The sequence below is a fragment of the Dermacentor albipictus genome, chromosome 8 (assembly GCF_038994185.2).
Source record: "Dermacentor albipictus isolate Rhodes 1998 colony chromosome 8, USDA_Dalb.pri_finalv2, whole genome shotgun sequence".
Taxonomy (NCBI): domain Eukaryota; kingdom Metazoa; phylum Arthropoda; class Arachnida; order Ixodida; family Ixodidae; genus Dermacentor; species Dermacentor albipictus.
The window spans coordinates 26,747,038-26,759,878 of NC_091828.1; the positions used below are offsets into that span (position 1 = coordinate 26,747,038).

At 44.1% G+C, this 12,841-nt stretch overlaps 1 protein-coding gene across 1 annotated transcript in view; it reads left to right on the top strand.

Moving 5' to 3' along the window:
• Window positions 1-12,841, top strand: part of LOC135907760 (glutathione hydrolase 1 proenzyme-like) — a 96,260-nt gene that overhangs the window by 38,674 nt on the left and 44,745 nt on the right. Inside the window, exons 8-9 of the mRNA XM_065439486.2 lie at window positions 8,150-8,230; window positions 11,873-11,939. Coding sequence (XP_065295558.2) covers window positions 8,150-8,230; window positions 11,873-11,939 — 148 coding nt within the window. The remainder of the gene's footprint in view (window positions 1-8,149; window positions 8,231-11,872; window positions 11,940-12,841) is intronic.

Here is a 12,841-nt window from a genome sequence, read left to right on the forward strand (position 1 = left end):
CTTTTATTGGGCGAACCTGTGCCAACAAAACAGGCTACACTTAAAGCACAACGATAGCGGCGAACACAGTCGGCGATCGTCGAAAATTTGATCAGCGGGTCAAGCGCGTCGGCTTTTATACAGCAGTCGTAGAACATTCCAGACTAATCGTTGGGCCCCGCGTGCCTTCCACAAAGTTCTACACCATTCGCGGCGGGCGATGAAATCAGATAACGTAGGGTTCGGCGACAACAGACAGCGAATAGAAGCATCGATAACTTTCCAGAAACTTGGTATACATGCAGGTGCGTCCCGCGCTGTGCGATAACACTTGTTAGGCGGCGAAACGTGGTCGCCCGATAAAGATAAGTAAACGCGTCTATAGCATTGGAGAGATCGTATCTCCCTGTCGGACGCCTTTCTTTATTGTGATTTTGTTGCTTTCTTTGTGGAGGACTACGGTGGCTGTGAAGCCGCTATAGATATCTTTCAGTATTTTTACATATGGCTCTTCTGCACCCATATTCTGTAATGCCTCCATGACTGCTACGGTTCCGACTGAAAACAAAAACGCTTTATTGCAATCAATTCATCATCATCAGCCTGGTTACGCCCACTGCAGTGCAAAGGCCTCTCCCATACTTCTCCAACTGCCCCGGTCATGTACTAATTGTGGCCATGTTGTCCCTGCAAACTTCTTAATATCATCCGCCCACCTAACATTCTGCCGCCCTCTGCTACGCTTCCCTTCCCTCGGAATCCATTCTGTAACTCCTAATGACCGTCGGTTATCTTCCCTCCTCATTACGTGTCCTGCCCATGCCCATTTCTTTTTCTTGATTTCAACTACGATGTCATTAAACCACGTTTGTTCCCTCACCCAATCTGCTCTTTTCTTATCCCTTAACGTTACACCTATCATTCTTCTTTCCATAGCTCGTTGCGTCGTCCTCAATTTAAGTAGAACCCTTTTCGTAAGCCTCCAGGTTTCTGCCCCGTGTGTGAGTACTGGTAAGACACAGCTGTTATAAACTTTTCTCTTGAGGGTAATGGCAACCTGCTGTTCACGACCTGAGAATGCCTGCCAAACGCACCCCAGCCCATTCTTAATCTTCTGAATATTTCAGTCTCATGATCCGGATCCGCAGTCAATTCCTGTCCTAAGCAGATGTATTCCCTTACAATTTCCAGTGCCTCACTACCTATTGTAAACTGTTGTTCTCTTCCGAGGCTGTTAAACATTACTTTTGTTTTCAGCAGATTAACTTTTAGACCCACCTTCGGCTTTGCTTCTTCAGGTCAGTGAGCATGCATTGCAATTGGTGTCTGAATTAATAAGAAAGGCAATATCATCAGCGAATCGCAAGTTACTAAGGCTTTCTCCATTAACCCTTATCCCCAATTCTCCCCAATCCAGCTTTTGAATACCTCCTGTATATACGCTGTGAATAGCATTGCAGAGATTGTATCTCCCTGCCTGACGCCTTTCTTTATTGGGATTTTGTTGCTTTCTGTATGGAGGACTACGGTGGCTGTGGAGCGGCTATAGATATCTTTCAGTATTTTTACATACGGCTCGTCTACACCCCGATTCCGCAATGCCTCCATGACTGCTGAGGTTTCGACTGAATCAAACGCTTTCTCGTAATCAATGAAAGCTATACATAAAGGTTGGTTATATTCCGCACAATTTTCTATCACCTGATTGATAGTGTGGATATCGCCTATTGTTGAATAGCCTTTACGAAATCCTGCCTGGTCCTTTGGTTGACGGAAGTCTAAGGTGTTCCTGATTCTATTTGCAGTTACCTTAGTAAATACTTTATAGGCAACAGGCAATATGCTGATCGGTCTATAATTTTTCAAGTCTTTGGAGTCCCCTTTCTTATGGATTAGGATTATGTTAGCGTTTTTCCTAGATTCCGGTATGCTCGAAGTCATGAGGCATTGCGTATACAGGATGGCCAGTTTCTCTAGAACAATCTGCCCACCATCCTTCAACAAATCTCCTGTTACCTGATTCTCCCCAGCTGCCTTCCCCCTTTGCATAGCTCCCAATGCTTTCTTTACTTGTTCCGGCGTTACCTGTGGGATTTCGAATACCTCTAGACTACTCTCTCTTCCATTATCATCGTGGGTGCCGCTGGTACTGTATAAATCTTTATAGAACTCCGCAGCCACTTGAACCATCTCATCCATATTATTAATGATATTGCCGGCTTTGTTTCTTAACGCATACATCTGATTCTTGCCAATTCCTAGTTTCTTCTTCACTGCTTTAGGCTTCCTCCGTTCCTGAGAGCATGCTCAATTTTATCCATATTATACTTCCTTATGTCAGCTGTCTTACGCTTGTTGATTAACTTCGAAAGTTCTGCCAGTTCTATTCTAGCTGCCGGATTAGAGGCTTTCATAGATTGGCGTTTCTTGATCAGATCTTTCGTCTCCTGCGATAGCTTACTGGTGTCCTGTCTAACGGAGTTACCACCGGCTTGGTAGCCTTGGTAGCACAGGACGTGCCCGCTTTTAAGCACTGTATATGCTTTTTTTAGCCTCCTAACTTCACTGAGCCCTATTATATCCTATTTACTGCCCTCTAATTCCTCCAATAGCACTGCTACACTCGCCTCACTAGATAACGTTCTAGCGTTAAACGTTGCCAGGTTCATATTCCAATGGCGGCCTGTCCTATTCATATTCCAATGGTGGACAGGCTGCAATAAAAAAAGCTATATATAAGGGTTGGTTATATTCCGTACATTTCTCTATCTCCTGATTGATAGTGGGAATATGGTCTATTGTTGAGTACCTTTTACGGAATCCTGCTTGGTCCTTTGGTTGACCGAAGTCTAAGGTGTTCCTGATTCTATTTGCGATTACCTTAGTAAATACTTTGTAGGCAACAGACAGTAAGCTGATTGTTCTATAATTTTTCTAGTCTTTGGTGTCCCCTTTCTTATGGATTAGGATTATGTAAGCGCTCTTCCAAGATTTCGGTACGCTCGAGGTCATGAAGCGTTGTGTATGTAGGGTGGCCAGTCTTTCTAGGACAATGTTTCCACCATCCTTCAACAAATCTGCTGCTACCTGATCCTCCCCAGCTGCCTTCCCCCTTTCCATAGCTACCAAGGCATTCTTTACTTCTTCCGGCGATACTTGTGGGATTTAAACTTCCTCTACACTACTCTCTCTCACATTATCGTCGTGGGTGCTACTGGCACTGCATAAATCCCTAAAGTACTCCTCAGCCACTTGAACTATATCACCCATATTAATGATGATATTACCGGCTTTGTCTTTTAACGCATACATCTAATTCTTGCCTATTCCTAGTTTCTTCTTCACTGCTTTTAGGCTTCCTCTGTTCCCCAGAGCATGTTCAATTATATCCAAATTATAGTTCTTTGTCAGCCGTCTTACACTTGTTGAATAACTTAGAAAGTTCTGCCAGCTCTATTCTAGCTGTAGGAATAGAGGCTTTCATACATTAACGTTTCATCGGATCTTTCGTCTCCTGCGATAGCTTACTGGTATCCTGTCTAACGGAGTTGCCACTGACTTCTATTGCACACTCCTTAATGATGCCCATAAGATTGTCGTTCATTGCTTCAACACTAAGGTCCTCTTCCTGAGCAAGTGGACACAGAAAGAGTGCTTGCCTATGCAAGTAGAGAACTCTCACGTACAGAGGCTAATTACTCCACAATTGACAAAGAATGCCTCGTCGTGGTATGGTAAATTTCGCTGATATTTTTATGGCCGACGCTTCACAGTTATCAGCGACCACCATTCACTATGTTGGTTGACACACCTTAAAGATCCTTCTAGACGACTGGCGCTTAGGAGCCTAAGGCTGCAAGCGTTTGACATGACTGTCACGTACAAATTGGGGAAACGACATGCGGATGTTGACTGCCTGTCTCGATCGCCGATAGAGTCGTCTGCTCCACCTGAAGAAGAAGACTCAGCGTTTCTTTGTGTTGTGGACACATCCGCCATCGCGCAAAAACAAGCGGACGACCCTCAGTTGCTTGAAGTAATCAATTACTTGAAGGGAAGTTCTGCGAAACGGCCTAGAGTTGTCGCAAGAGGACTTGTCGTTTTGTTTACGGGCCAAGGTACTTCACAAAAAAAAATACTTTTCTTCAACCGGGCCCCCATATCTGCTCCTCATCTCTGCAGCTCTTCGAGCGGAAGTACTTCAAGCTTGCCACAAGGAGGTGACTTCTCGTCCCTTAGACTACACGCAAACAATAATCACAGTGCAGCAAAGGTGCTGTTCGCCGAGTCTTACTACCGCCGTGAAACATCACGTTCGCGCTTGTCTCGACTGCCAGAGACGCAAGCCGCTTCCGAGGAAACCAGCTGGCCTCCTACCACCCGTCCAGGTTCCTCGAAGACCATTTGATCAAATTGGAATGGATATTTTGGGCCCACTTCCTACTTCTACTGCAGGGAATCGCTTTGCTATCGTCGCAACAGAATATCTCCCACGTTACGCTGAAAGCGCGCTGAGCGTGCTTTTTCATTGAGCATGTGGTATTGCGACACGGCGCGCCAAACGTCGTAATAACAGACCGAGGAACCGCATTTACGGCGGAAGTGTTAGATCACGTCTTGCTATTAAGTGGAACGGCCCATCGGAAGTCAACCGCCTACCATCCACCAGCCAATGGATTAACATAGTGCCTAAAGAAAACCATTGAAGACATGCTATCAATGTACGTGGATGTTGAACATAAAAATTGGTACGACATCCTACCTTATATCACGCTTGCCTATAACACGGCGAAACAAGAGACGACGGGCATGACTCCGTTCACCCTTGTTCACGGACGGGATGTAGGAACGATGCTGGATGCGATGCTTCCACGCGACTTTGACGATACTGATAGGGACGCCGATGTGTTGGTGCAACGCGCAGAAGCTCGACAGCTCGCGCGCTCGCGGATCTGCCAGCAGCAAGACTACGACGCAGGCCGCAACGATCTTCACCGCAGAATAGTTACATATGACGTCGGCGACAGAGTGTGGGTTTCGACACCCATGTGGAAACGAGGCCTCTCCAACAAGCGGTTCAGCCAATACTTCAGACCATATTGAGTATGGCGGCGACTCAGTGATGTCACCTACGAGGTCGCTCCCGAGAATCCCAACTGTATGCGGCGCTGCACGCACCATCCTGAACTTGTGCACGTTGTCCGCATAAAGCCACATGTGAGCGAATAACCATTCCATCGGCCTTTACTTCCGCAAGTGACACTTCTTGTGAAGCATAGGGGCGATTCTTACGTAGGGAGTGACAATTGACGCGTGTATTCGACGCAGATGACGACGACAATGGGAGCACTAACGGTCTCCGTCTGGTGGGTCAGTGAGATTGCGCGATGGCGAAGAAGACGTGTTTCTGCTCTGTTGGCTTTTGAACAGATTGTCCCGTTGTTCTTGAATTACGTCTACCTGTGTTCTGTCCGCGTTGTACCGCGACAACATATGTCGAAAAACATTTTCAACAGTTCCATAATCAACGCTTCAACTAGGCATAAATACCACCGTCAATTTGTTTTCGAGGCGTTATTGCACGATAAGAATCATATAAAAATGTTTAAATCGGTTTTCTAATGTATCATGTTACGCTATTACGCTGCACAGACACTTTTAAACCGTCAATATCTTCCTGATTTCCGTATCCTTACTGAACCAGTATTATCCTCACTATAGAAAGTAAATACATATGGCGTTTGCTGCAATTAGGTTGCACTGATTGTAAACGTATCGCAGTATTCTAAAAAAATTATAGTCCCGTTATAATCTGCGATGGTGGATAACGAGCGAAGCTGTTTAGCACACGACACGGTGGTGACACAGAATTTTGAACTTAGCTATGAGCTAATTTACTGTGATCTTCAAACGCATTCCCGCGCACGATGGGACCGCTGCCCCGAGGAGCCGGAGGGAACTAGACATGCGTGACATTTCGACGGGACCGCCACCACGGGATAGCGGGAAGGAAGATAGATACGCAAGCAATTCTAACGCCGGTGGAGGCAAGCAATCCGTAAAGGGAAAATCAGACACCTTAAAACATCCATCTTGCGGGTCTCCGCAGAACTATTACGTGAAACTCTTGCCTTTGGTTCGAGTTGCTGAGAAATTCAACTTCGTCCTGTCATCTGCTAGCTGCCTGGTTAGCTCAGATCGTAGAGCGGCTGCCCCGGAAAGACGGTGGTCCCGCGTTCGAGTCTCGGACCAGGTCGACTTTTCGTCAACTGCGAGTCTTTTCTTTCGAGGAATCCGTATGGGTTCCTTTGTAGCAATCGCTACGAACGGGTGGAAGTCTGATTTACCGTTATGAATTACGGTGAAGTTACTTAAGCTTGAAGGCAATTTTTAGGGTGATTAGGTATAATAATAATAATAATATTTGGGGTTTTACGTGCCAAAACCACTTTCTGATTATGAGGCACGCCGTAGTGGAGGACTTCGGAAATTTTGACCACCTGGGGTTCTTTAACGTGCACCTAAATCTAAGCACACGGGTATTTTTGCATTTCGCCCCCATCGAAATGCGGCCGCCGTGGCCGGGATTCGATCCCGCGACCTCGTGCTCAGCAGCCCAACACCATTAGGTATAATGATGCTAATTAAAGATAGGTCGGTCTAAATTATTAGTGTAATAAATTCTTACATGGTTAAATCATTTAGGCCTATTGAAGGTTAAGTAAAGGGGACTTACGATTATTGAAGTGCAATTTCGGTGGAAAACGTTAAGCTGAAAGCATTTTATCAGGGTTAAATGAGCGTATTTAGGATTACTTTAGTCTAGTCGAGATTAGTAGGAGTAATTAAGGTTCTTTCCCATTTAAATGACTCACCTAATCTCGCATAACTACATTTACATAACTTACCCTATTAAAATTATTTCACTATAATTCGATTCACCAATTGGTAACCACAGCAGGTCTTATTTGAGACACACTGCATCATCCTCGACGATACAGTGAGCCATGGCTCCAGTAACTCGGTCACTAAATCATTCGTTGTATGAAGTCGATGAGCGACTGGCCATGATGCTAAGGTAGCATCTGAAAAGTCCCACTGGAAATTTTACGCAATAATCATTTACCTACCGTCTTTATATGCGCGAGCCTGTTCGTGGCATTTCTCGCGTTCAGAACAGAAGCTTGTGTTCCGCTACGGTCACACTCTCGCAAGGGCATTCTACATGGGGATGACTATTAGGTACATGTGATAGAAAAATGCAAAATTACCGCTGAATAAATAAATCAATTAGTAATATTTCTAATATATAGATTTAGGGGAACATTAGGACACCCAGGTAGTAGAAACTTTCACGGAATCACCTATTGCAACGTCTCTCATAGCATTGCGTCTAATGGCGATGTAAAGCTGAGCGGTGTCCGAATAACAAGTTTTCAAACCGAATCGAATAAGAATTGAATAGCGCCAAAAGCTAATCGATTCAAATATTGTTTGCTGTTCAAATATTTACAGAATAATTAAGTGGCGTTCTCACGTTTGATATAAAAGGATCTTCTTAGCCTAGTGCATTCACAAAATGAGCAAGTTTCTGTCAATACATGACACCTTACGAAGTGTTCCACATTAAAGCATAAATGGGGCATTGAAAGAATTCGAGAACCTAATTTGATCTCGCACGAAAGGCTGGTGATTGCGAAAAGTAGCCGTGTAACTAGAATAGTATTGCGCACTAAGCGATGTTGCGTGCTCCCGCCTGCTTGTGTTTTGTATCTACTGCAGTGGCCGTGATGTAGGTTATGGTACTTTTTCTAAGACTGCACGATTGGGCGAGCAGTTTTGGTGATATACTATATTCGAAAGCGATTTGAAGACTATTACTATCTACAAATAGACAATTTGATTTGAAGATTGATTCCAGTAGAGGTACAGTTGATTTGGTATTCGAAAGTTTAAAATATCGACATGGCCCTAGTTACGCACCATGCATAAATAAATGAAGGCCCTAACCTTTATTTAAGTTATCAAGCTATTACTCCGTCACTTGTCCTGGGGGATGTATTCCAATAGAAAAAGGGGGATGACTCACAACGTTTTGTATTAACAATTTAACACTTTTGTTCACCTTCACTGCTTCTCTTGATAATTTTTTTTTATTTCCAAACTGCAGACTTTCACAGACGCTGAAGCAAGGTGAAGGCCAACTTTCTGAACTGGAAGAACGTTTATATAAGAACAGAGACTCCACCACGTATGACGATTTCTTTATTCATTGCAACTTCTTGTGGCGAGTAAATATGACAAAAGCTGGCACAGAAAATGCAAAAAATGCATGGAACAAACTTTTCATAGCCATGACTGTGAATTCTAGGGACGAATGGTTCGCTGGCGGTTATAATCATTGCATAAATTTCTAATACGGTTTCCCCTATCGGACGTATAGTTTGAAGGTGCTGTCCTGCACAATAAAATTCGTTACTGCGTTAACCTCTCGCGTCCAGTGCCTACATTTGTAGACAAACCTGGGCACTCTTGAACTGAAGCGGATCTTCTCAAAAGTTTTCTTGAAATGAAATCGCGCCCATTACGCATTTTGCAAAATGGATTGCCCAACTTCCGGAGAAGGACGCCATATCTCAGCTGAGGCGGCCCTTAAAGAAAAAGTTGCTTGCGAGGAGCTCAGGCAACGTTTTCTGATGTTGAGGTTTGACCTTTTGACGTGTTATTTTTACTTCGGAACGTTTGTTATTGTATATATAACGTTACCTATTTTTCTGTCAGCTCCTGAAAGACTGTCCTAGCTACTCGTAGACATAGTTACTCATTGGATTGCCTCCATTTTTTCCCGTGTTGAAGTGGTTAAAGGAGGGCTGACAAACAATTTAGCAGTCGATATAATGGCGAGATTCATTTCTGGGGACACACACACTACAAAATATCCATAATAAGAATGGAGCTTGGAACTAATGTCAATTCATTGTAAGGTAGGTACGGGCAGTCGACTGCAACGTGCAGCAGTCGGCGACGTCGACCTCAACATGTGATGCATCGTAAACATTTGCGGGCAAACAACAGCGTTATGCGGCTACTTTTTAGTGCAGGTCTGCACACCGTCAGCCTAGCAGGCCATGCTGCTTCAATTTTTGCTGATTCTTGAATCCTGAGTGCGATGCTGTGCCGTTATGCAGGCTGCGCTTCCAATCTTCCTCAGCTGTTGCTTATGGCGGAACACCGTCCCAGCGTGTCCTGCTCAAGGGTTTTATACTTAAGGGCAAATAAAACAAATTCCGCCCACCGCTGCTCAGTGCTTACTAAAATTTTGTAAGATCGCATTCATTGTGCAAATAGTTAATCATAACACTTCAGATCCTTACTTGACTGGATCTAGCTAAAAACAAAGCTAGCTGCTGCCAAGGCAATGCTACTATATATCTTGCATATACTTGGGTCACCTCCTATCGGTAGCTGCAGAAGCCAAAGCAGCTAATAAAGCTCGGTGACCACGTTGGAAAGGCGATTGATGATGTTTAGGCAAGAAATTGATCGGCCGCGTCTAGTACAGCGGCAAGTAGCGTCAGCGTAAGTTCGTCGTCATTGGATTACGAAATGTGGGCGGCCATAACATGGCACGCGGCAATCGTGCTCGTACATGGAGCAAGAGAATCATCAAAACAGATGTCGTTCGTTGGCACCCTCGTCACCGTTTCGTGCGATCACGTGGCGGACTGTGTTTACAAAACCTCACATGCAGTTATACACCTCTTTTTTCTCTCCTAAATCTAATGTTGCGCTATGAATAAAGCTTCGGTAATTACCCGTACCGTGCTATTTCTGCCGCATTATCCGCTTTCGAAAAATGTATCGATGCTTGTGTTAGCCCAACGCTCATTCATTTATCAAACTACTTGCACCTGGTGTTAACATTTCTCGAAGTTACCTGTCGTGTCTCGAAAAATTTGGTCGTCTCCATTGACGAGGTTTTAAATCTTTCAATTGTAATTGTATATTTCATGTGCTTGTACTCACCATGGCATTCAACTTCAGGTGATATCTTACCCTATGTGGCACGCAAAATCCGAATCACATGTGTCGTAAGCTTTCATTCCTTAAAAATTGCAAAATCTCTCTGTGTGTGTCCAGATATTATTGATAATGTCCGCGGTTTCCCATCTTTGCTCAGTACCTACTTATTAGACGAAAGAATATCCAAGATTTTTGTGCTGGTACTCCGCGGCGTACATAATTTTACTGAACAAGTCATCCATTGTGAAAAACGTCGGCAATTGAACAAGGATGGACGGACCACACGAACGAGCGCTGACTCACCATGCCGCTTGGCAGAAATCATGTCAACCTATATAGACATATTTAAAAAGAAGCCCGATGAAAAACAAGTAAAGAAAACAAACAACACCGCTACGATGAACACCTATAAACACAGTTACTGAGCAAAGACAATGAGAGGCTCAAATCTTATTGCGTCTGGTGATACAACCATGGTCTGCGACTATGTTCATCTGGTTCATTGTAGGGGTGCAGTTTGTTTTCTTTATTTTTTGATAAGTGGCGTTCTTGATAAATTTGTGTACATAGGATTACGCGTTTTCTTCCGTGTTCAATATACGCACGTTTTCACAGTGAACGAAAAGCAACTTGGAGAACTTTTCAGTCCTCTTACATAATTGCAGTCAAATATTTACCGTAGATATAACTTCCACGGGCTTTTGTGCAGCGCCTGAGACCCGTGTGCGCCGGCTCCTCGCAGGTTGCGCACAAGTAAAAGTTTAGAAATAAATTAAAGGTGATATCAAGATTTTGATTGTTCTTCCTCAATCCTTCGGGACACGTACTTATTTTATGTGGCCTGATCTGCAGCATTTACTCGCTGAGACAGCAGCTGATGTACCATCATCGGTCTTCTAGCAACTTCCCTCGCGAATTTTTGTACGTGTAGGGGCAACTACATCTGAATATTTCTTTAAAGCACCACAAGACAATGTTCTTGAACATAGCGCTGCGTGTAGAGATAGCAGTTGACCAAAGAAAAAAATATCATAAGTCACTTTTGCAGGAAAAGTAACGCAAGGCTCATTTTGAGGGTTCATTCATACTGGCGACACGCTCAGGCCACCCGACGAAGTTGGTCGCAATGAGACGGTCACGAACAGTCGCAAACGGGTCACAAATAGTTGCAAATGATCGTCTTGGGTGGAAAGCGGATCTTGAGATTGCTGGTCAACTTTCCCGAGACACGGCTGCATTGGGAAACATTCTGAACCAATGAGGGGCACAGTAGAAGGACGTCTTTATACGCCGGTGTCTATATTACGCGGCGGTGGCGGTGCGAGCCCACTTGAACGACAAGAACGGCATGAATCACCAAACATTTTGGTTTAGCGATGGGCAGGCAGCGCTTGCCTGGTAGAACATTGGTCATCATGAGTCTCTCCGTGGTCGCCAGTCACCGTCACTTATGAATACTTAGATAACAAGTACAATCTGTTTAACTGCATCCCTGCTGTTATTTGTTATAATTTCTTGTACTATCACATGCGCAACCTAACCAGCGTACCTACATGTTACGAATATCGGGGTATTTTCACAATTTAATGCATAATCACTAGGAGGTCTGTTGTAAAAAACTTTTCCTATGTGATGACTAGCCTTACGTTGTACAAATTCATGCCACAGGTGGAACTTATTTTCGTGGAACTGCCTTTGTGTTAACATACCTAGTCAAATTTGGAGACATTTACAGGAGAGAGAGCGAGAGAAAGAAGGTATAGGACTATAGAGGCACTGGGTTTCTGTTGACGGTAATTGCCTGCAATTAAATATTGCGCTCTTGTCGGTCAGTGCTATTTTCGCGCATTCTACTCCTTTCTTTCTGCAGATTGAAGACGGAAATGAGCAGCGTGCTTGCAAAGTTACCAGACCTCGATGCAGAAGCACCCGACAAAGTAAGATACCGGCATTACATAGCGTAAATAGTGGAAAATATAAACTGGGCATCGATCTACAGACTGAATTTTTAAGGTCTTTTACAGCCTTCCATGTTCACGGAACAGCAAAGTGCTGCATGCATATAGAAAGGAAATAAAAAGATGGGCAGAACACATCTAGTGATGAATGTCGACATAAATGCCATTCATATTGTAGCAACGTAATGACATGCACTTACAAGGCCGAAACGTGTATGCATTTGGGTTCCTCACTCCCACTTGATGGTGATGATGATTTATTGGCACCTCCTTTGAAACAGGGCAGGGACAAATCCTTACCTAACCTGATGAGTTATTCGGGTGTGCTATCAATGCTTTTCCCGCTGGCATTCTTGTATACATCTCTTTAATCTTCTCTATTTACCTTCTGCTGCAGCCTATGCCTGCAATGAATCCGGTAGTGTTAGTATCCTCCCTGCTTGTTTTGCACCAATACTCTAAACTTCCCTTGCTTATCTCGACTGTTGACCGGTTGATACCCTTCCGTCTAGTTTAAATCCAAGCATTTCTCGAAGTTGTATGCTACGTGCGGGTCTAGCTAGTTGAATTCCCTCACCTTCGATTAGGATGTGCTGAGTGGTCTGCGGATTTTGGTTTCAGTAGACACCATGGCTCACTCAATTCTGAATATTTGCGCGGTATGTTTGTGCCGAAAGGCAACCAGCTCGACCCTCCATTAGCAAGGCACTTCTCTTCGTGTTATTGTACAGATTTGCTCTTCTAATTTCTTTTTTCTCACGCTTGTAAATCTGCATAGTCTGTTTTGTTTCCAGTCTTGGCATCCAATTTGCAGTCCCAGTCTATCGCAGTTTCTGATCTCTCCTAGTTGTCTGTCTACACTTCCAATTAAGCTGTACTTG